The following is a 20,662-nucleotide window of genomic DNA, read 5'->3' as shown; positions in this document are numbered from 1 at the left end:
CCAAATTTACGAATGTCCAATTTAATCGAATTTACGAATATTTGAAAAAATTCGTTAAACGGGTTTTCGTTAATTCGGATATTCCCGAATTAACGAATTTGTCGAAATTCGTTAAAAACGAATTTGGAACGAAACGAATTGCACATGCCTACTGGGAATCACAGAATAACACTCTACGAAATGAAGGAGGTAGTAGTAATGTAGTAGCATTTCATATATTTTTGCTCTCTGATTCCCAGGCTTCCATGATATTTATTGAAACGCTCCGACATAAACCAAGCTTTGTATTTTTTTGTTTTTTGTGTTTCTGGTCCTTTATTTAATAAAACCCATTTGAAACCACGGACACTTTTTTTTTCGTATCCTCCATTATTGGTTGACATCAGGCGGTACCCTCCCCCCATCTCCAGCGTCGGCAGTTTTCTCCGCATGGTAATGCTTTTCTCTATATTTGTCATTGAATTTACCTTCAGTCCATAAAGAACGAATCCCCCCGGTGGAGAAGTGCAGTGCTTTGTAAATACGGACAGAGGCAAAAAAAAAAAAGACATTTAGCGTTGGCTGCGAGTTAATGGGAAGCAAATCTTTGGCACAAATAGCACTCAGCAAGACAAAATGTCTCCGCTGTACATCGATTGTGGGGCAGCCAAGGTCACTACGAGGATGATAAAGGTCGCGGCGAAGGCTAAAAATACCGGATAATAGTGAATCTACACAATGGCATTTTTATAGCAAACTACAGACAATTAAGGCCCATTCCCAGGAGCCGCGCCGCCACCAGGCCTGCAAATGTCCCATCTCCATCCTTTCAGCTCATGTTCTATGGATTTTATTAGGTCATGGATTTCTCCGGGTTTTATACATCCTACTACTTGCTGAAATGCTGAAACCTTCTTTCTCAATCCAGATTCAGCTTTTAGAGGACAGGGATATATTTAACTCTATATGGCCAAAAGTATGTGCCTCTCCCTCCTCCGAATGATGGAGTTCAGGTGCCTCCACTGAAGGGTTCTGGTAACCCTTCATCATACAAAGACATGGTAGACAATTCTGCTCTTCCAACCTTGTGGTAACAGTTTGGTGAAGACCCTTTTCTGTTCCACCATGACTGTCTCTCCCCCGCCCTGTGTACAAAGCCAGCTCCATAAAGACATGGTGTGACCCGTTTGGTGTGGAGGAACTCAAGTGACCTTTACAGAGCCCTGATCTCATCTCTACTGAAAACCTTTGGGGTGAATTAGAACACCAATGGTGGGCCAGGTCTTCTCTTCCAACATCAGTAGTTCAGTACCTGACCTCACAGATGTTATAGCTGCTACCTTCGTAATAATGGTAACCATGTGGGGGACAAGGATTCTATATTCATATCTATGAGAGGGGCAACTCCATATTAATGGTAATGGGGGAGACTCCATATTAATGGCCATGGGGGCAACTCCATATTAATGGTAATGGGGTGGGGGGGCAACTCATGGGGGATACTCCATATTAATGGCAATATGTGGGCAACTCCATAATAATGGTAATGGGGGGACTTCATTTTAGTGGTCATATGGGGGGGCACATCCATATTAGTGAAAATAGGGGAGACTCCATATTAATGGCCGTGGGGGCAACTCCATATTAATGGTAATGGGGAAGACTCCATATTAATGGTCATGGGGGCAACTCCATATTCATTGTAATGGGGGGGGGGGTAGCTTCATATTAGTGGCCATGGGGGGGGGGGGTACTCATGGGGGATACTCCATATTAATAGCAATATGTGGGCAACTCCATAATAATGGTAATGGGGGGGGGGGGGCTTCATGCTAGTGGTCATATGGGGGGGGCACCTCCATATAAGTGAAAATAGGGGAGACTCCATATTATTGGCCATGGGGGGGCAGCTCCATGTTAATGGGAATGGAGGAGAAATGGGATCCATATTAGTGGCCATAAGGGGGCATAGCCATATTAATGGCCATGAGGGGAGCAACTGCATATTAACAGTAATGAAAGAGACTCCATATTAATGGCAATGGGTGGGTAAATCCATATTAATGGTAATGTGGAGGGACGACACCATATTAATGGCCATGAGGGAGGCAATTCCATAATAATAGTAATGGGGTGGGGAAGACCATATTAGTGGCCAAATGGGGAGCAACTTTATTATTAGTAATGGGGGGAAGGCCCCATATTAATGGCCATTGATGGGCAACTTCATATTAATGGTAATAGGGGAGACTCCATATTAATGGCCATGGGGGGCAACTCCATATTATTAATAATGGGGTTTCAAACTCCATATTAGTGGTCATGGAGGGCAACTTTATATTAATGGTAATGGTGGAAGGCTCCATATTAATGGCCATTGGTAGGGAACTTCGTATTAATGGTAAGTGGGGAAGTCCGGATTAGTGGCCATTGGGGGGGGGGGGGGGAACTAAATATTAATGGTAATGGGGGAGACGGGAGACTCCATATTAATGGCCATAGGGGGCAACTCCATAATAATGATAATGGGGCGAGACTCCATATTAATGGTAATGGGGGAGGCAAATCCATATTAATGGTAATGGGAGAGGCAAATCCATATTAATGGTTATTGGTAGGGAACTTCCTATTAATGGTAATGGGGTGAGGAAGTCCATATTGGTGGCCATGGTGGGGGGGGGAAACTAAATATTAATGGTAATAGGGGGGAGACTCCATATTAATGGCCATGGGGGGCAACTCCATAATAATGATAATGGGGGAGACTCCATATTAATGGCAATGGGTGGGCTAATCCATATTAATCGGAATGGTGGAGACTCCATATTAATGGCCATGGGGGGGGGGGGCAACTTCATATTAATGGTAATGGAGGAGACTCCATAATAATGGCCATAGTAGGGGGGCAACTCCGTATTATTGGTAATGGAGGAGACTCCATAATAATGGCCATAGTAGGGGGGCAACTCCAAATTATTGGGAATGGGGGGGTGGACTCAATATTAATGGCCATTGGTGGGCAACTTCTTAATAATGCTAATAGGGTGGGGAAATCCATATTAATAGCAATGGGGGGGGGGGGGGTAGGGGCAACTCCATATTAATTGTAAAGGGGGAGACTCCATAATAATGGCAATAGGTGAGCAACTCCATATAAGCGGTAATGGAGGAGGATCCATATTAATAGTGGGGGGGCAACTACATGGCTGTGGTTTTGGGACAGCATTTCTAACCAGCTAATAAAGATGTGAGTTCCAAAATCTTTCACCCATATAATATAGTGTTTGCCTAGTAAGTTGTCTTACTAAATCCGCTTAAGCACTGATAACGATTCCAAGCCCTGAAGAGAGAGTGTAGTGTGTTGGCTGCCGAAATGTGTTGGGTACTTTATGAGCTCCTATTATAAAAGTTTTAGACTCTTTTAACACTTGGTCCAGCACTCTTCTTGTGTGTTCATGCTTTGAGTCACAATCTGAAGACCCAACAGAGGAGAACCTTGCTCCATGTGAGCAGCCTCACCAGAGGCAGTGAACTCATTGAATGATGGATGATGTTTTCTCAGTTTATATGAAGAATTACGTTTTGAAGACCCAGCACCTCTTGGTTATGTCGTTTTGAGGTTTTCAATGCAGTCTTTGTCCTCGATAGGGCTAAAAAATAATAGGAAAATCCAATTTTTTCGAGTTGTCACCAAGCGGAAATCTTCCACTAAGAGGATTACCTTCATTTTCCCAAAAAACTGGAAAGGAAAGCCCATCTATGATGACTCATCATAATCATGCCTTCAGACAGACACAAATTATAAACACAGAAGTGACATAGTTACATAGTCTGGTTGAAAAAGGACCATCAAGTTCAACCAACAGGACATATAAAACAAGTAGAGGACATTGACCACAAATCCCAAGTGAAGTATCATGTAGATCTTCTGCTCCAGATATGGAACTCAGAGACTCCCTGCCAACGTGTAACTCGTCCACCACAGAATCCTTCAGTAACTTTTTAATCTACGTAACTGTATATGTTGCTAATTCTGAAGAATTATGAATTATTAGTCCATTGAGCTGATGCATTGTGCCGTGATGAGAAAAGGGAGCAGGTGGATGAACAGTGGAGGAAGGAGTGAGGGTGATGATGATAGGTTGGGTGGTGTGCAAATGATGAGGTCAGGATATACTGACGGAGAAGGTGGATTCAATGAACATAAATTGTGCAGATTTGGTGGCTAACACAAGTTAATAAAATTCTGTCACACTACGCCATTGTGTCAGGTGGAGTTTCATTGGGAAGTGCAGCACAAGGTTGGTTGGGTGATCGTTGCATTCTCCAAGGTGCACAGTACAGCTTTAACAGGTGCATTTCGGTGGGGGTTAAGGGGAGGTGGCTCTACTTACGAAGCAGACTGTTGACGGGCTGGTGGAGCCCCCAGTCTTTTGATTGTCTGACTCCCCCTTGCCGCTCACCTCTCCTCCGGACAAGGCTTGCTTTAAATGTATTGGAGAGGATCAGGAGCAGAGAGGGGGTAGAAGGGGAAGCAGAGGGAATGAGAGGGGGCGAGATCACATTAAGGGCGGTTAAAGAAAAAAAAAATTTGTCGTAAAGCAGGACATAATCAGAGAACATTCAGCTACAAAAAACAAGAGGGCAACGTGGCTGTTTCATTGTACTGTTTGCAATATGTAAATACAAATCTTCTACAATTTCGGTAGGGTTCAATGGCAAATACTGTGTTATCGTCCAATAGCAACCAGTCAGAACTAATCTACCCGGAAACGAATGGCTTCCTGTGGCCAGTGTCTTGATTTTCTAAAAACAGACCCAAAGTGTGGTGGCCCTTACCTGTGTGAAGAGGAGGGTATCGGAGCTCCGTGTGTCCAGGCTCAGCACGAAACGCATGGACTGGAACAGGTCATGGATGCTGCAGCGGAACTGCTCCTCCTCCAAGCCTCCGGTGGAACGTGAAAAGAGCAGCCGAGACTGGATGATGAATTTGAAGAGGATTTCCAAAGCCTGCAAAGAGACATCATCGTTTTCTAACAAAGCCTTGTGATCTTCATGGTAGGGCTGATATGGGAATCAATGGGTTTGTTGATGAACAAAGGGTTAGGGTTCCTCTGTTCCTCAATATATAACAACATCATATGGCCAGCCAATGAGGGGCCACTTTTCACCACAAGAACAGATTAAAGGAGTTTCCCTAACCTGTATGAAGGTGCAGTTAGCTATTTTGCCACTAGTTGGCTCTGTGCCAGGTTAGTGTCTGGGTACGGCAGACAGTGTCATCAGGTGTCCTTTTAGTTAGAGCCCTCCTGCAGTGATATCATAGGTGAGGCAGCACCCACATTTAAGCCAGGTTGGGAGGAGTCCTAGTGCACTTGGGGCATAGGAGCCAAACACCCCACACCAGCACAGATGTAACCAGCATGGGGAAGCCCTGTACAGGGCAGAAGGCCAGAGAGGAGTAGTCCTGCACCCAAGAGAGCCGGCTGTAGACTTTCTGACCCTTATGGAGATAGGGGCTAGGGCAGTTTGCAAAAGGCTAGGCCAAGAGTTCCCTGTGTGAGGCTATTCCCTTGGAAAGTACTTGGATAGGTGTACCTATGGAGGAAGTGACTAAAAAGAGCCCAGTCCTCTAATAATCCCGAGTGTGTTAGAAGGAGATGGCTGATTATGCTTTCACATGTGACTACTGTGAAACATCCACCAAATGTGGTTGACTTTGTATGTCAAGTGACTGCATGCCTAGTATACCATTCCCTGAATTCCATCAGTAAAGTGCAGCAATTCTACTCATATGTGTGGACATACCTTCCTTGGGATATAAAAGTCAATGATCAGGAATGTCATGTGGAGGCCCCTGGCATGGAGTGGGCACAATATGATGGAGGGTTCATCCTCTGCAATTGGGATAGTGCTCTAGCATAAGGACAGGAGTGGGGCAGGGACTTGTGCTCTTGGCACCAATTCTAGATAACCACGAAGCCCCTCTTACAAAACCATAAGAGCAATTTAAAGTCCATTAAACACCTCCAAACACCATCTGAATGTAGCCTTCACCATTGATTTCAATGTTTTAGCAGCATAAAAAACTGAATTTTGCTCTTCTCTAGTTATTCCATTTTAATGTTGCCACCATTTTTTGTGCAACAGCCAGCCGACCATGACATGGTCCCTGCTTGGCAAAATTGTGGTCTGTTTAGGGATGGGGAGGTTTGATGTAAAGTTGCTTCCAAGAAGCACCACACACCCGGCAACAATATTAATCTACAATAAGGAGCTTTCCCATATCTCCCCTCCTCCCACAGTGCTCACCCTCATGGCTTCCTGGATGTGGTCCTGCCGCACGAGATCGGCTGATCGCTCCATGTACCACTTCAGGCAGCGAATCAGTTCTCTGAAAGAGAAAGAGCAAAGGCCTGTTTGTGCGACCATGTCCAAATTCTGAGGGTGACATACACAGTACTACTTAGCAAATCTTCTGGCCAATACATGCAAAGCCAAAGTATCATGCTTACTTTCTCCTGAGAATTGTAATAAGACATAACAGTCCCATCCTAGCCTGCACATGTTCTGATATATGGGCTCCTTCACATGGCAAAACTTCTGGCCTACTGGCTGAGACAGTCTTTTCTAGTTTTGGCTGGACGGGGCTACCAAATGGCAATTATTAGTAAAGATGTCACAGATTTTCGTGTAAATCGCATTTCCTCAAGCCCAAAAGGATGGGGGTGAGGAAATGTGGGGTTTATCACCTGATTTAATGCAAGTCTTGTATTTTACTTCAAATTTTAAACTGATGACCTATCCAGCACCAAACCCAGTCCCAGCTGACGTAGGATTAGGGTTAGCCGTTGACCCATCCCAGCACCAAACTCAGTCCCAGCTGATGTAAGATTAGGTTTAGGGTTAGCTGATGACCCATCCAGCACCAAACCCAGTCCCAGCTGACGTAGAATTAGGGTTAGGGTTAGCCGATGACCCATCCCAGAACCAAACTCAGTCCCAGCTGATGAAGGATTAGGTTTAGGGTTAGGCGATGACCCATCCAGCACCAAACTCAGTCCCAGCTGATGTTAGATTAGGTTTAGGGTTAGCCGATGACCCATCCAGCACCAAACCCAGTCCCAGCTGACGTAAGATTAGGTTTAGGGTTAGCTGATGACCCATCCATCACCAAACCCAGTCCCAGCTGACGTAGGATTAGGGTTAGGGTTAGCCGATGACCCATCCCAGCACCAAACTCAGTCCCAGCTGATGTAGGATTAGGTTTAGGGTTAGCTGATGACCCATCCAGCACCAAACCCAGTCCCAGCTGATGTAAGATTAGGGTTAGGGTTAGCTGATGACCCATCCAGCACCAAACCCAGTCCCAGCTGACGGAGTGTTTGGGTTAGCTGACGAACCATCCCAGTCCCAACTGACGTAGGATTAGGGTTAGCTGATGACCCATCCAGCACCGAACCCAGTCCCAGCTGACGTAGGATAAGGGTTAGCTGGTGACCCATCAAGCACAAACCCCAGCCCCACTGAAGACTATGACACAACCAGAAGATCTTCTCTCAGTTCTTATAAGACCCAACTTCCCATGAAAGTATCCCAAATTACCCCAATCCCTCTATCATTCCCCAATACAATTCCAAACTTTCAATTCTGAGATATACGTTCTTCCCAGATTTTACACTCACCTGTAGGCCAGAGCACCAGCAAAGTGTTTCTGGATGTAGGTTTCCAGCACCGGGCGGAAATGGTAATATTTACTTTCCCGCAAAAGGTTGATGATGAAGACCTACCGAGGGAGGTTAGAAATTAGTTATATAACAAAGCCAGTTGAAGCAAATGCTGTGCTTTGCTAAAAAGACACCCTATTGCTAATGAATTTGCAGAGTAGTAGAAAGTGTCTACGTCACAATGCAGAACCAATGCAAAATGCAAAATTCATAGACTAGCATAGAGGGAACAACCTCTGTTACTGTTATTATTTCCATCTGTGTCCAACTGGGGAGATTTCCTTTCACTTCTGGTTTAACAGACAAAAGGACATAGGAGGAAATCTTTATATCATTATTATTTTTTGAGCAACAAGTATGAATACAGAGACTGTCCTAGAAGGTAGTCCTGGTTTCCTGCAAGATTTTTGAAGAACGTTCTTACATGAAAGCCACCCCACCACTGTGGAGAAATTTGGTCAGTTTAATCAGCTGAATGAAAGTCACCTTGTAGTACTAAAATGCACTTTCTGCATTCAATTATCTCCATCCGCCTCTCTATCCATAGAAGAATACGCAATATAGAACATTTATAATTCTTCGCAGAGGAGCGGTGGTGCCTTACCAGTGACTGGAAGACGAGCAGACCATACTTCTCCGTGTTGTCGTCTAGGATAACAAACAGTGTGTCCAAGATGTCCTGCAGGAACTGGGATAGACCATAAAAAAATTTGACCAGCCACCTGGTGCCAATCCCCCCCCCCCCCCAAAAAAAAAAAATCACAAGAAAATCAAAAGTTTATAAAGAACTGCAATGGTAATCGTATAACAGACAACTAGCACTAAGGAGGAAATGACCAGGAGGTACAAGAGAGATTTCTTCAAAACGTTTGAAAAATATACAAAGGGAAATTGGGCACAAAGTGACTCCATCACTATCACACAAACTATTTTAAAAATGTAGGCCCACTGCATGGCCCAACTAGTGGTCTTGCACAAGGGCCCTTTGGGTGACTCTGTCCACCAATGGTAGCATTACACTTTATGGCTGGAAAATGCCCACAACTGGTCTTGCACAGGGGCCCTAGAGTCACCAAATGGCAGTACTACTGGAAAATATCCACAGAACTACGGGCTTTTATCAGTCTTAGACATTCTTACCTTCACGATTTCCTCTCCGCTCACATGACGCAGACGACCGAGAATGTCCAGTATCCGGTCCGGGTAGACTTTCCACTTTAGGAGGGCCAGGAGGTCAACTGCAGATGTGAATGGAGACAGTGATGAAGATGGAGAAGGCTTAGGTGATCCAAAAGAGGAATTATCTGTGATCGGGTCATTATGTCCAGTAGATCATTGGAGGTTTTGCGTAAGGTGAAGGTTAGGTTGTGGAGATGAGTTTGTGCTCTAGGTGGCACTAGAGGTCTGTGCCACTCTGAGGGATGGCATGCAGTGGTATGGCACTACCGTAGACTCGGAACCCCTCTGGAGGTATGACTAGACAGCAAGATTGTTAATCTCATGGGCTTAGTATTAATATTCATTGTACTGAAGGAAAATAATAAGTACCTATTATAGTAATAGCTATGAAGGAGTAAGGGGCGGTGTAATCGGCATTTTACTATACTGTGTGTTGGTTGTAAAGTAGTGAAAGCAACGCTGTGATCTCAGTAATGATTATACTGCTGGGTTCTTATACAGTAAAACCTTGGATTGAGAGCATAATTCGTTCCAGAAACATGCTTGTAATCCAAAGCACTTGTATATCAAAGCGAACTTCCCCATAAGAAATAATGGAAACTCAAATAATTTGTTCCACAACCATTTATTCCTAGGTCCTTCAGTTTATAGTCCATATAAAAAGATTATAGCAATGTGACCAGGTTGTGTAACCATAAAATGTCCATTAACAATTGGCAGCCATCACAAGGGGGTTAGAAGCAAAATCCAGCAGGAGCTACAAAGTATCACTTGCGATTTTTTTTTTCTGTCGTACGAGAATTTTCGTGACTTTACTTACCTATTCAATTTTCTACTTGCGACTATTAAGCGAAAAAGGTCGTACAATCTGTCGTACGATATTCGGATCGTGTGTACGGGTCATAAAAGGCGCCTCTCTTCTCTTTTATACTCAGTTGTGACACGACGCTACTTGTATATCAAGACATCGCTTGTATACAGGGGCGGACTGACAACTCATGGGGCCCCCGGGCAATAGGAGATTATGGGGCCCCCAGGCAATAGGAGATTATGGGGCCCCCGGGCAATAGGAGATTATGGGGCCCCCAGGCAATAAGAGATTATGGGGTCCCCAGGCAATAGATTATGGGGCCACACAGTATACACACACATACAGTATACACACACACAGACAAACAATATACACACACAGTATACACACACAGAATACACACACTGAAAAGGTACTGGAGAGGCGGGGCAGCTATAATCTTGGGATTTAAAAAAAAACACAGATTTTTACATACTGTCCCTGGTTTTATTGAGGCTGGCAACCCTGATGGGGCCCCTTAGTGGCATGGGGCCCTAGGGCAGTGCCCGAGTGCCCGAATGGTCAGTCCGCCCCTGCTTGTATATCAAGTCAAAATTTATTTAAAAATTTTGCTTGTCTTGCAAAGCGCTCTCAAACCAAGGTTTTACTGTATAGGCAAAGTGTTGTCCTGTATGATGGATGCCGAGGCATGGAAGGTGTTGAAAGTACTGCTCTGGCTGTTGTCCGTAAGGGGGGGTGCACAGTTGTAGGAAGGTTATGCTGGTTATGCTGGACAGCCCCCCCCACCAGAACACTCCAGTGAGTGCTCTCAGCCATTGGCCATTGGCTGAGAGCAAGGATCGGGAGCTGGTCGGCTGCTGTCTTGACTGTTAGTTGGCTGTCACTTCTGATGACACATTGGGGGAGATTTACAAAAACTGGAGAGTGCAAAATCTGGTGCCGCTCTTCATAGAAACTTCCAGTTGTTTTTTTTTTGTCAAAGCTTAATTGAACAAGCTGAAGTTAGATGCTGATTGGCTCCCATGTGCAGCTGCACCAGACTCTGAGTGCTCCAGTTTTAGTAAATCAACCCCAATGGGTCCACCAAACACCTTGTGAGTAATGAGGCACAGTAGACATGCGCACTGCCGAAAAATGAGTTCGTCTTCGTTTTTATTCCTTTTTTGTTTTTTTCGGAAATTCGAAAAATTTGGAAATGAGAAAATTCATAAATTCGTAAGTTCTAAAATTTGGAATTCGTAAATTTCGGAATTCGTAAATTCAAAAATTCGTGAATTCAGAAATTCGAAAATTCGGAATTCAGAAATTTGAAAATTCAGGATTCGTAAATTAGAAAATAAGAAAGAAAAATCAGAAAATTACGAAAGAACAAAAATCTTAAAATCCCAAAATTCGAAATAATAACTAACTAATAATACCTAAGTATTAAATTATAGGTAATTTCCTTTCAAATTTGGCTTTTAGTGAACGTAACGAATACAAATTTATCTGAAGTTACGAATTATCCGAAATAAAGAATGCTGCATCTAAACAAATGAAATGGAACGAATTAATAATAGATATTAAATATATTGTTATTATCATTATTATTATTGTTATTTATTATTATCAATTCGTTATGTTCCATTCGTTTAGATGCGGCATTCATTATTACGGATAATTTGTAACTTTGGATAAATTCGTATTCGTGACGTTCACTAACAGCCAAATTTGAAAGGAAATTCCAATACATATAATTTAATAGTTAGTAATAGTTAAGTTATTATTAGTTAGTTATTATTTCAGATTTTCAAATTTTCGGGTTTTTGAATTTTCGGATTTTCATTCTTATTTTTGGATTTCGAATTTCTGAATTTTGAATTTCCGAATTTCTGAAATTTTGCATTTTCGGATTTTCCCATTTCAAAAATTCGAAATTCGGAAATTCGAAATGCAGAAATGAAAAAATTCGGAAATTTGAATTTCCAAAATGCCGAATTTCCAAATTTTCAAAATTCACGATATTTTGAATTTCCGAATTTTCGTAAAAATTCGGAAATTAAAAAATTGGGATATTTCAGAATGAACTAATTTGTCAAAATTTGTTAAAAAACGAATTCGGAACTAAACAAATTGCACATGTCTATGGCACAGTACCATTCTGGCTGAGGGCAATGAAGGGATGGAGCTCTTCTCTGGCCATAGGTGGTGCTGGGATTATGCTTGTGGAGCAATGTGGGCAATGCTTCAGATACAGTAACCTTCTGTATATAGGGTAGCGGTTGGTATAGGTGGCATGGAGGACATGGTACCGTTCTGGGTGAGCTTGGTGGAGGAGAGCTGGGTGTAGATAGAGAAGGTCTCCTTGGGGCTGCGCTGGAAGATGAGGCTGGATGGGATGTTGGGGCAGCCGCTGGAGTCCTCCTTGCAGCAGGGGAGGCCCAGGTACAGGGCGTGGTTGTTGAAGGTGCTGTTCTCGTCACACTGCAAAGGGGCAAAAGAGAGTCACGGTCTGCCAGAAGGAAAGAGAGATAGAGAGACCCGCCACCCCATGCCCATGAGGAGGCCATACCTTGTAGACGTAGAGCTCATGGATATTGTCTGACAGCGTCGTCCCGTCATCTCTCATCAGAGGTGTGAAGGAGAAACCAAAGAGCTTCTTCTCACCTTTATCTTTTGCTGCAACACAAGAGAAGGGTGACGGTGGAAGCGTTCAGCCATCAAAAAAAGGGCAGCTCAGGTGGCGAACAGCGGCGAAGCAGCAACCGGCCATGGGTCACATGACAACGAGACATGCCAACAAAAGCCACATGACAGAAAGCCGCAGCATTGGTGACACAATGCTGGTTACGATCACATGATAGGTCACATGACCAAAGACAAGGGTTGGGGGGGGGGATCACATGATTTGGCACAATGGCGGCCTCATATCGCGGCCTGTACATACTGGAGCAGTGCCTGAACTCGAAGCGTAGATGGGAGCCCCGGAAGCGATCGATAGGGATGGGCAGTTTGATCAGCTCCCCCCACCGCGGGCCATTGTTGTGGTAGAGGACGAAGGAATGATACTGCGTCCGCGGCGGCTCCCCGGTGCCCAGACTGACACAGTCCTGGAGAAACAGACGGTAAAGGTTTCATCAATCACACATTCTTACCTCGTTCCCGACCACCTCAATCTGCTTAAAGCATCTGAACACCACAAACCAAAAACACTTTTTAATACATTTTTTATATTGAAAGCAAACTCCACCCCGCCCCCCCCCCCATCCATTCATGTCTTCATGCTTTATTTTTCCACCCCAAACTCGCTCATCCATGTCTTTATGGACCTTGCTTTGTGCACTGGTGTGCAGTCATTTTGGACCAGAAGGCTTGGATCACAGTCTCTTCTCTAATTCATCCCAAAGGTGTTCTATTGGGTTGAGGTTAGGACTCTGTGCAGGCCATTCAAGTTCCTCCACCCCAAACATGTCTTTATGGACCTTGCTTTGTGCACTGGTGCACAGTCATGTTGGAACAGGAAGGGGCCATCCCCAAACTCCTCCCACAAAGTTGAGAGCATGAAATTGTCCAAAATGTCTTGGTATGCTGACGGCTTAAGAGTTCCCTTCATTGGAACTAAGGGGGCCAAGCCCAACCCCTGAAAAACAACCCCCCCACCATAATCCCCCCTCCACCAAATGATTTGGACCAGTGCACAAAGCAAGGTCTATAAAGACATGGATGAGCGAGTTTGGGGTGGAGGAACTTGACTGGCCTGCACAAAATCCTGACCTCAACCCGATAGAACACCTTTGGGATGAATTAGAGCGGAGACTGCGAGCCAAGCCTTCTCATCCAACATCAGTGCCTGACCTCACGAATACGCTTCTGGAAGAAAGGGCAAACATTCCCATAGACACACTCCTAAACCTTGTGGACAGCTTTCCCAGAAGAGTTGAAGCTGTTATAGCTGCAAAGGGCGGAGCCAACTCAATATTGAACCCTACAGACTAATGCTGGCCATACACTATACAGAAAATCGGCCGAACCCATTTTCGAAAAACGAACGTTCGACCGTGACCGCAAACGATCGTGCCATCATATAATGACCGATAAATTGTTCAGTGGACATGAATAAATAATTTTTTGTTTGTTTTTTTACATATACCTAGTGCAGACAGTTCGGACGGGAAACACATTAACCTTGCAATTTATCGTACGTTCGGCAGAAATTTTCCAAACTTCCCGTTCGTTTTTTTCCCACAAAAACGTCACAAACGATTATCGATTTGTGCCCATTAACTTGCCGAAAAACGAACGAAGTGTCTATACGAACGATTTTTCGTATAGTGTATGGCCAGCATAAGACTGGGATGCCATTAAAGTTCATGTGTGTGTAAAGGCAGGCGTCCCAATACTTTTGGTAATATAGTGTATTTTAAAGTGTTTGTAAACCTCCATAGGGAACTTGTACCTACAGGCAAGCCTAGAATAAGGCTTACCTATAGGTACCGTAAATATCGCCTAAATGTAAAGGCAGGCGTCCCAATACTTCTGGCAATATAGTGTATGTCCCATTAAACTGAATACGGACATGCAGCAACCGCGAGCCAAATGCTTGGCTTGCGGTTAAGGCATAGTATTTACATAGAAAAACCCAATTTGGCTGTAAAAAAATCCCCAAAAAACTGGCATTCAGGAGTTGGCAGCATTGCCTCCTGAATGCCTGCCAGGCGCTGCTCTACCACCCTCTGAAAAGGGATCCATCATGGATACATGGATCACTTTTCAGAGGAGCAGGAGAGAATGCTGCAAGTGTACTCTTAACCCCCTGGCACTTCAGCAGTGACATTTAGAGCTTTGGGTGTCCATGCCCCCTTTGAGGGTTCTTACCCCCTCTGCTGCATGTCCCATAATAATAATGGTAGGGGGATGGTGGGACCCCCTTATAACAGGCACAGCAGGTGTACCCCTTTGAAAAAACCCCCCCGCCGATGTATATTGTGACATGTCAGGAATTTATTCATGCAGACTTGTAAAGATACTGACAGGTCCACTTCATTTCCACAGTTACCGTATAATAGACTCAGCAGCACACATGAACAATATGGCGGTGGGTTCTCACCCTCAGGTTCTCGCCATCTGCGTACAGAACGTGCATAGTGACTTCAATGTTTTTCTGTACGCTTTTCCCTCCTCTCTCAAACTCGCCCTTCTCCAGCGTCACATAGAGATCGTTGCGGATGTCCCCTGCAAAAGTAAAAGCCATACAATAACAATGTGACATAAGCCAGGCCTGTGCAGAGCATCGCGGCCAAAAGCAGAGCATCATCCATCAGCCTGGCAGAACCAAATGCAGCTTCGAGGAGCAGTGCACACCTTGCAGCATTATCTAGCACTCATGCATGGATGACAAAACTCCCAGACAACACTTGGGTGACACCCGTTGGGTCCAATCAGCAGTCACCAGCCATCATGTCGTGTCAGATTTCACACAGCTCCCTCTGCAGACAGCATATCAGTGAGTATTGCCAAGCAATTGAAGAATGGAGACACTTACGCTCGGTAATCAGTATCTCTGGGGCATAAGGGTTTTGTGGAATTAAATGGGGACCAAGAGGGGTGAAACATTTTGAAATGAGAAGGTAATGATGGAGAAGGAAAGAAGGACAAGAAAGAGAAAAAAAAAACGGATTTGGGACACTGAATTGGTGCATTGTTCAGATCCAGGACAGCAAAGTGTATGAAAAAATGTCCTACAGCTACAGACTGGAGAAAGAATTATTATATCAGCTCTTTACATCACAGAGCTCCTACAATAAAAAAAGGCAATCCTAAATAAAATATTGTTTTCCCGCAGCTGCGGAACTACTAGTCCACCAATCATGGGTCAAGGAGTGGCCTGAACAGTGGTAGGTTCCCATATTGGCGCTCAGGGTTCATGGCCTCTAGAAGACCCATGCCTGCCTGTGCCATTGTTGCTAGACTTTGAAAGCACCTTGTAGATCCGGGTCTTCATTCCTCCTTGCGGCCACACTTTGACATCCAAGTCCTGCTTCGTGATGCCAGAGCTCAGGCAGTGGCTCCTATATATATAGGTCCTGGAATGGCCTAAACAGTAGTTGGTCCCCATTTGGGCGATTCTGGCAGCTGCCCAGGGTCCATGATCTCTAGAGGGCCAATGCCTGTCTAGGTCACTGTTGCTAAACCTTGGACATATATTGTACATCTAGGTCTTACTATACCCTTGCCAATATGACAAATCGGGACCAGTCACACTTTGACAATCAAATCCCGCTTTATGTTGCTGAAGCTCAGACAGTGGCCCCTGTTTGCAGGGTCAATAATTGATCCGAGTAGTAGTGGATCCCCATTTAGGTAATCCAGGCAGCTGCCCAGAGTCTGCGGCTTCTGAAGAGCCCATGTTTGCCTATATCACTGTTGCCAGACTTAGACATGCCAAGTACTTCCAGGTCTTTCTTCCCTCTTGTGGCAACACTTTGACATCCAAGCCCAAAGATTGGCCTGACCATTAGTGGTTCACCATTTGAGTGAATTTGGTAGCTGTCCAGGGTCCATGACCTCTAGAGGGCCCATGCTTGTCTACTGTATGTCATTGTTGCTAAACTTTGGACATAAAATACTTTGGATGTCCAGGTCTTACTCCACCCTTTCCCAACACTTGTCTTTGACATCCAAGTCCCACTTTGTGAGGCTGGTCTGTAGTCAGTGGCTCCTATGTATATAAGAGTCAAGGATTGCCCCTAGCAGTGGTGGGCCCCTATTTAGGTGATTTGTGCAGCTGCCCAAAGTCCATGGCTTTTAGAAGGCTCATGCTTGCCAGTGTCACTGTTGCTGGACCTTGGACATACATTGTACAGGTCTTACTACAGCCTTGCCCAACGCTGTGACATCCAAATCCTGCTTTGTGCTGCTGGAGCTCATACAGTGGCTTTTGTATATATAAAACCTCATTGATAAAATACTTTGGATGTCCAGGTCTTACTTCACCCTTGCCAACACTTGCTCTTCGACCTCAAACTCCCGCTTTGTGATGCTGGACCTTAGTCAGTGGCTATTATATCTATATACAGTATATATAAGAGCCAAGGATTGGCCTGAGGAGTAGTGGGTCCCCATTTGGGTGATTCTGGTAGTTGCCTAGGATCTATGACTTCTAGAAGGCCCACACCAGCGCCTGTGCCACTGTTAATAGACCTTGGACAGACCTTGAATGTCCAGGTCTTACTCCACGCTTTTGCCACAATTTGACATCCAAGTCCCAGTTTGTACTGCTGGACCTTAGACGGTCACTCTTATGTAAGGATTACGGATTGGCCTGAGCAGTAGTAGGTCCCTATTTGGGTGATTCCGGTGACTGCCCAGGGTCCATGACTTTTAGAAGACCAATGTCTGCCTGTGCCACGTTTGCTAAACCCTGGGAATACCTTGTACATCCAGGTCTTCTTCCCCCCCTTGTGGTCACATTTTGACATCCAAATCCTGCTTTGTGATGCCAGAGACCAGACAGTGGCTCCTGTATATAACGGTCAAGGATTGGCCTGAGCAGTAGTGGCCACAGTTTGGGTGATTTGAGTAGCTGCCCAGGGTCCATGAGGGGCCACGTCTGCCTATGCCACTGTTGCTAGACCTTGGACATATCTTATATGACCAGGTCTTATTCCACTCTTGCACGGCACTTTGATATCCAAGCCCCACTTTGTGCTACGGGACCTCAGACAGCGGTTCCTGTAAATATAGGTCACAAAGTGGCCTAGAATGGGTCTCAATTTGGGTGATCCGGGCAACTGATCAGTGTCCATTGCTTCTAGAGGACGAATGCCTGCCTATGCTTCTATTGTTTGACCTTGGACATATCCTGTATGGGTCAAGGATTGTCCTGAGCAGTAGTGGGTCCCCATTTGGGTAATTTGGGCAGCTGCACAGTTTCCACAGCTTTTAGAAGGGCCATGTCTGCCTATATCACTGTTTCTAGACCTTAGACATACCTTGTACATCCAGGTCTTTCTCCCTCTTTGTGGCCATACTTTGACATCCAAGCCCCACTTTGTGATGCCAGAGCTCAGACAGTGGCTCCTACATATATGCGTCAAGGATTGGCCCGAGCAGCACTGGGTCACCATTTGGGTGATTCAGATAGCTGCCCAGGGTCCATGACTTCTAGAGGCCCATGCCTGCCCATACCACTGTTGCTAGACCTTTGACATACTTTGTACATCCAGGTCTTACTACCACCTTGTGCCACGCTTTGACATCCAAGTCCTGCTTTGTGCTGCTGGACCTCAGACAGTGGCTCCTATATATAAGGGTCAAGCATTGGCCTGACCAGTAAGTTGTTCACTATTTGTGTGATTTAAGCATCTGCCCAGGATTCAAGTCTACTAGAGGACCCATGCCTGCCTTTTGCAACTGTTGTTAGACCTTGGACATACCTTGTATGTCCAGGTCTTCTTCCCCCTTTACAGCCACACTTTGACATTCAAGTCCCACTTTGTGCTACTGGACCTCAGACAGTGTTAGTCAAGAATATGTTGGTCAAGGATTGACCTGACCAGTAGTCGGTCTCCATTTGGGTCAGTCAGGAAAATGCCTAGTATCCACGACTTCTAGAGGGCTCATACCTGCTTTTGCTACTGTTGCTAGAGCTTGGACATACATTGTACGCAGGGCCGGCCCTACCATGGGTCCCAGTGGGTTCATTGGACCCAGGCAGCACTTTGAGAGGGGCAGCAAATTGAACCATGGCCGCCTCTCTTTCTCTTCTATTTACCCAGCAAATTGACGACCAAGATTTTTTTTCCCAGCAGTTGTGTGTCATGATGACAACAGCTCTCGGGCCACTCCGACTGCCCCTACACTACTCATGCCTGTCCCTATACTGCCCTAGCCTATCCATATACTACCCTAGCCTGTTTATATACTACCCTAACCTGCCCTTATACTACCCTAGCCTGTCTATATACTACCCTAGCCTGTCCATATACTACCCTAGCCTGCCCATAAACTACCCTAGCCTGCCCATATACTACCCTAGCCTGCCCATATACTACCCTAGTGTGCCATTTACTACCCTAGCCTGTCTATATACTACCCTAGCCTGTCTATATACTACCCTAACCTGTCCATATACTACCCTAGCCTGTCTATATACTACCCTAGCCTGTCCATATACTACCCTAGCCTGATTATATACTACCGTAGCCTGTTTATATACTACCCTAGCTTGTCTATATACTACCCTAACCTGCCCCTATACTACCCTAGACTGTCTATATACTACCCTAGCCTGCCCCTATACTACCCTAGCCTGCCCCTATACTACAATAGCCTGTCTATATACTACCCTAGCCTGTCTATATACTACCCTAGTCTGTCTATATACTACCCTAGTCTGTCCATATACTACCCTAGCCTGTCTATATACTACCCTAACCTGCCCCTATACTACCCTAGCCTGTCTATATACTACCCTAGCCTGCCCCTATACTACCCTAGCCTGTCTATATACTACCCTAACCTGCCCCTATATTACCCTAGCCTGTCCATATACTACCCTAGCCTGCCCCTATACTACCCTAGCCTGTCTATATACTACCCTAACCTGCCCCTATACTACCCTAGCCTGTCTATATACTACCCTAACCTGCCCCTATACTACCCTAGCCTGTCCATATACTACCCTAGCCTGTCCATATACTACCCTAGCCTGCCCCTATACTACCCTAGCCTGTCTATATACTACCCTAACCTGCCCCTATACTACCCTAGCCTGTCCATATACTACCCTAGCCTGCCCCTATACTACCCTAGCCTGTCTATATACTACCCTAGCCTGTCCATATACTACCCTAGCCTGTCTATATACTACCCTAACCTGCCCCTATACTACCCTAGCCTGTCCATATACTACCCTAGCCCGCCTGGAATTGAACATAATGGTATGTCATATACTTTTGCATATAGACAAGGTGCTGTTGCATGTAAATCTGACTTCCTGATTAATTTATTTTAGTTTTAATTATCATGGATTATAATGGATGTGAGGGCCTTTTGGTGGGCTTGATTTTTTTTTTTTTTAGGGTGGGGGCAGCATTTTATTCTTGGACCGGCCCTGATTGTACGTCTAAGTCTTCCTCCACACTTTGATATCCAAAGCCCGTTTTGTTCTGCTGGAGCTCATACAGGGACTTCTACAGTAGATACAGTATATGAAACCTGGCAGATGAAATACATTGTAACAATATTCTTCCTACAATGTATTCACACTCATTCCTTTATCTACAGATCAGAGGAGTGTCCTTTTGATCTGCACCTGATGTCAGTTAAGGCCACCTCCTGGGAGGAAATAAAAGCTTTTATACTTTTTAACAAAAAATATGTAACGTTTTTCGATTAGTGAGGTCAGAAAGGTAAATGTACAGTTTAATCGACGCCGGCGCCCCCTACCTGGCATGATGACGTCAGGAAAGCCCAGCTTGCGGGTGACGGCTGCGCCTCTGTTAAAGAGAATTTGGTTTTCTCTTCTGATCTGCTCCATGTCACCCCGCAGGAGTTGTAGAGACACGATGAGCCCTGCAGGGTGGGGGGAAGAAGAGTCCTGATCAGAGAGACTGTGACAAAGAACAACACACACAATGTCATAAAGCAAAACCCCTGTGTGATAAGCCTCAGATGGAAGCTGTCAGTCTTTATACATAGAGACCATGCTGACCACCGCTGGTCCTATCTTTGAGTGGAAGGATTCGTCTTACCATAGTTGGAGCTCGGCGTAGAGTATTTGGTGCTGGTTTTACGGATGATGTTCTCGTGGACCTGGTACCATTCATTCTCATTGTTACACCTGAAACAAACGAAAAAGATACAGATCCTCCGTTACATTTATATCACATGGGCCTCAGTATATCGTTATATCAAAAGCATTGATTATTTTATAACACACTGAAAGCACATGGACCCCCCCCCCCAAGTACCCCCTTTCTCAAAT

General features: G+C 45.0%; 1 protein-coding gene across 14 annotated transcripts in view; it reads right to left on the bottom strand.

The window, feature by feature from the left end:
• Positions 1-20,662, bottom strand: part of DOCK3 (dedicator of cytokinesis 3) — a 239,580-nt gene that overhangs the window by 67,193 nt on the left and 151,725 nt on the right. For 8 of the 14 annotated variants that reach the window (XR_012235189.1, XR_012235190.1, XM_073591625.1 and 5 more), the window contains exons 13-24: positions 20,430-20,518; positions 20,125-20,250; positions 14,783-14,907; positions 12,623-12,785; positions 12,248-12,354; positions 11,988-12,159; positions 8,847-8,944; positions 8,311-8,394; positions 7,665-7,765; positions 6,292-6,373; positions 4,819-4,989; positions 4,374-4,463 (exon numbers count right to left, since the gene is read on the bottom strand). Coding sequence is in view for 12 of the 14 variants with exons in the window: in XM_073591625.1 (XP_073447726.1) it covers positions 4,374-4,463; positions 4,819-4,989; positions 6,292-6,373; positions 7,665-7,765; positions 8,311-8,394; positions 8,847-8,944; positions 11,988-12,159; positions 12,248-12,354; positions 12,623-12,785; positions 14,783-14,907; positions 20,125-20,250; positions 20,430-20,518 (1,408 nt within the window). In the remaining 2 variants the exon portion in view is untranslated. The remainder of the gene's footprint in view (positions 1-4,373; positions 4,464-4,818; positions 4,990-6,291; positions 6,374-7,664; positions 7,766-8,310; positions 8,395-8,846; positions 8,945-11,987; positions 12,160-12,247; positions 12,355-12,622; positions 12,786-14,782; positions 14,908-20,124; positions 20,251-20,429; positions 20,519-20,662) is intronic. The other 6 variants (XM_073591632.1, XM_073591635.1, XM_073591633.1 and 3 more) reach the window with 1 other exon arrangement.

This window comes from Aquarana catesbeiana, linkage group LG07 (assembly GCF_042186555.1).
Source record: "Aquarana catesbeiana isolate 2022-GZ linkage group LG07, ASM4218655v1, whole genome shotgun sequence".
Taxonomy (NCBI): Eukaryota; Metazoa; Chordata; class Amphibia; order Anura; family Ranidae; genus Aquarana; species Aquarana catesbeiana.
The sequence above is the reverse complement of the archived record's forward strand: the minus strand, read 5'-3'. Positions and strand labels throughout refer to the sequence as shown.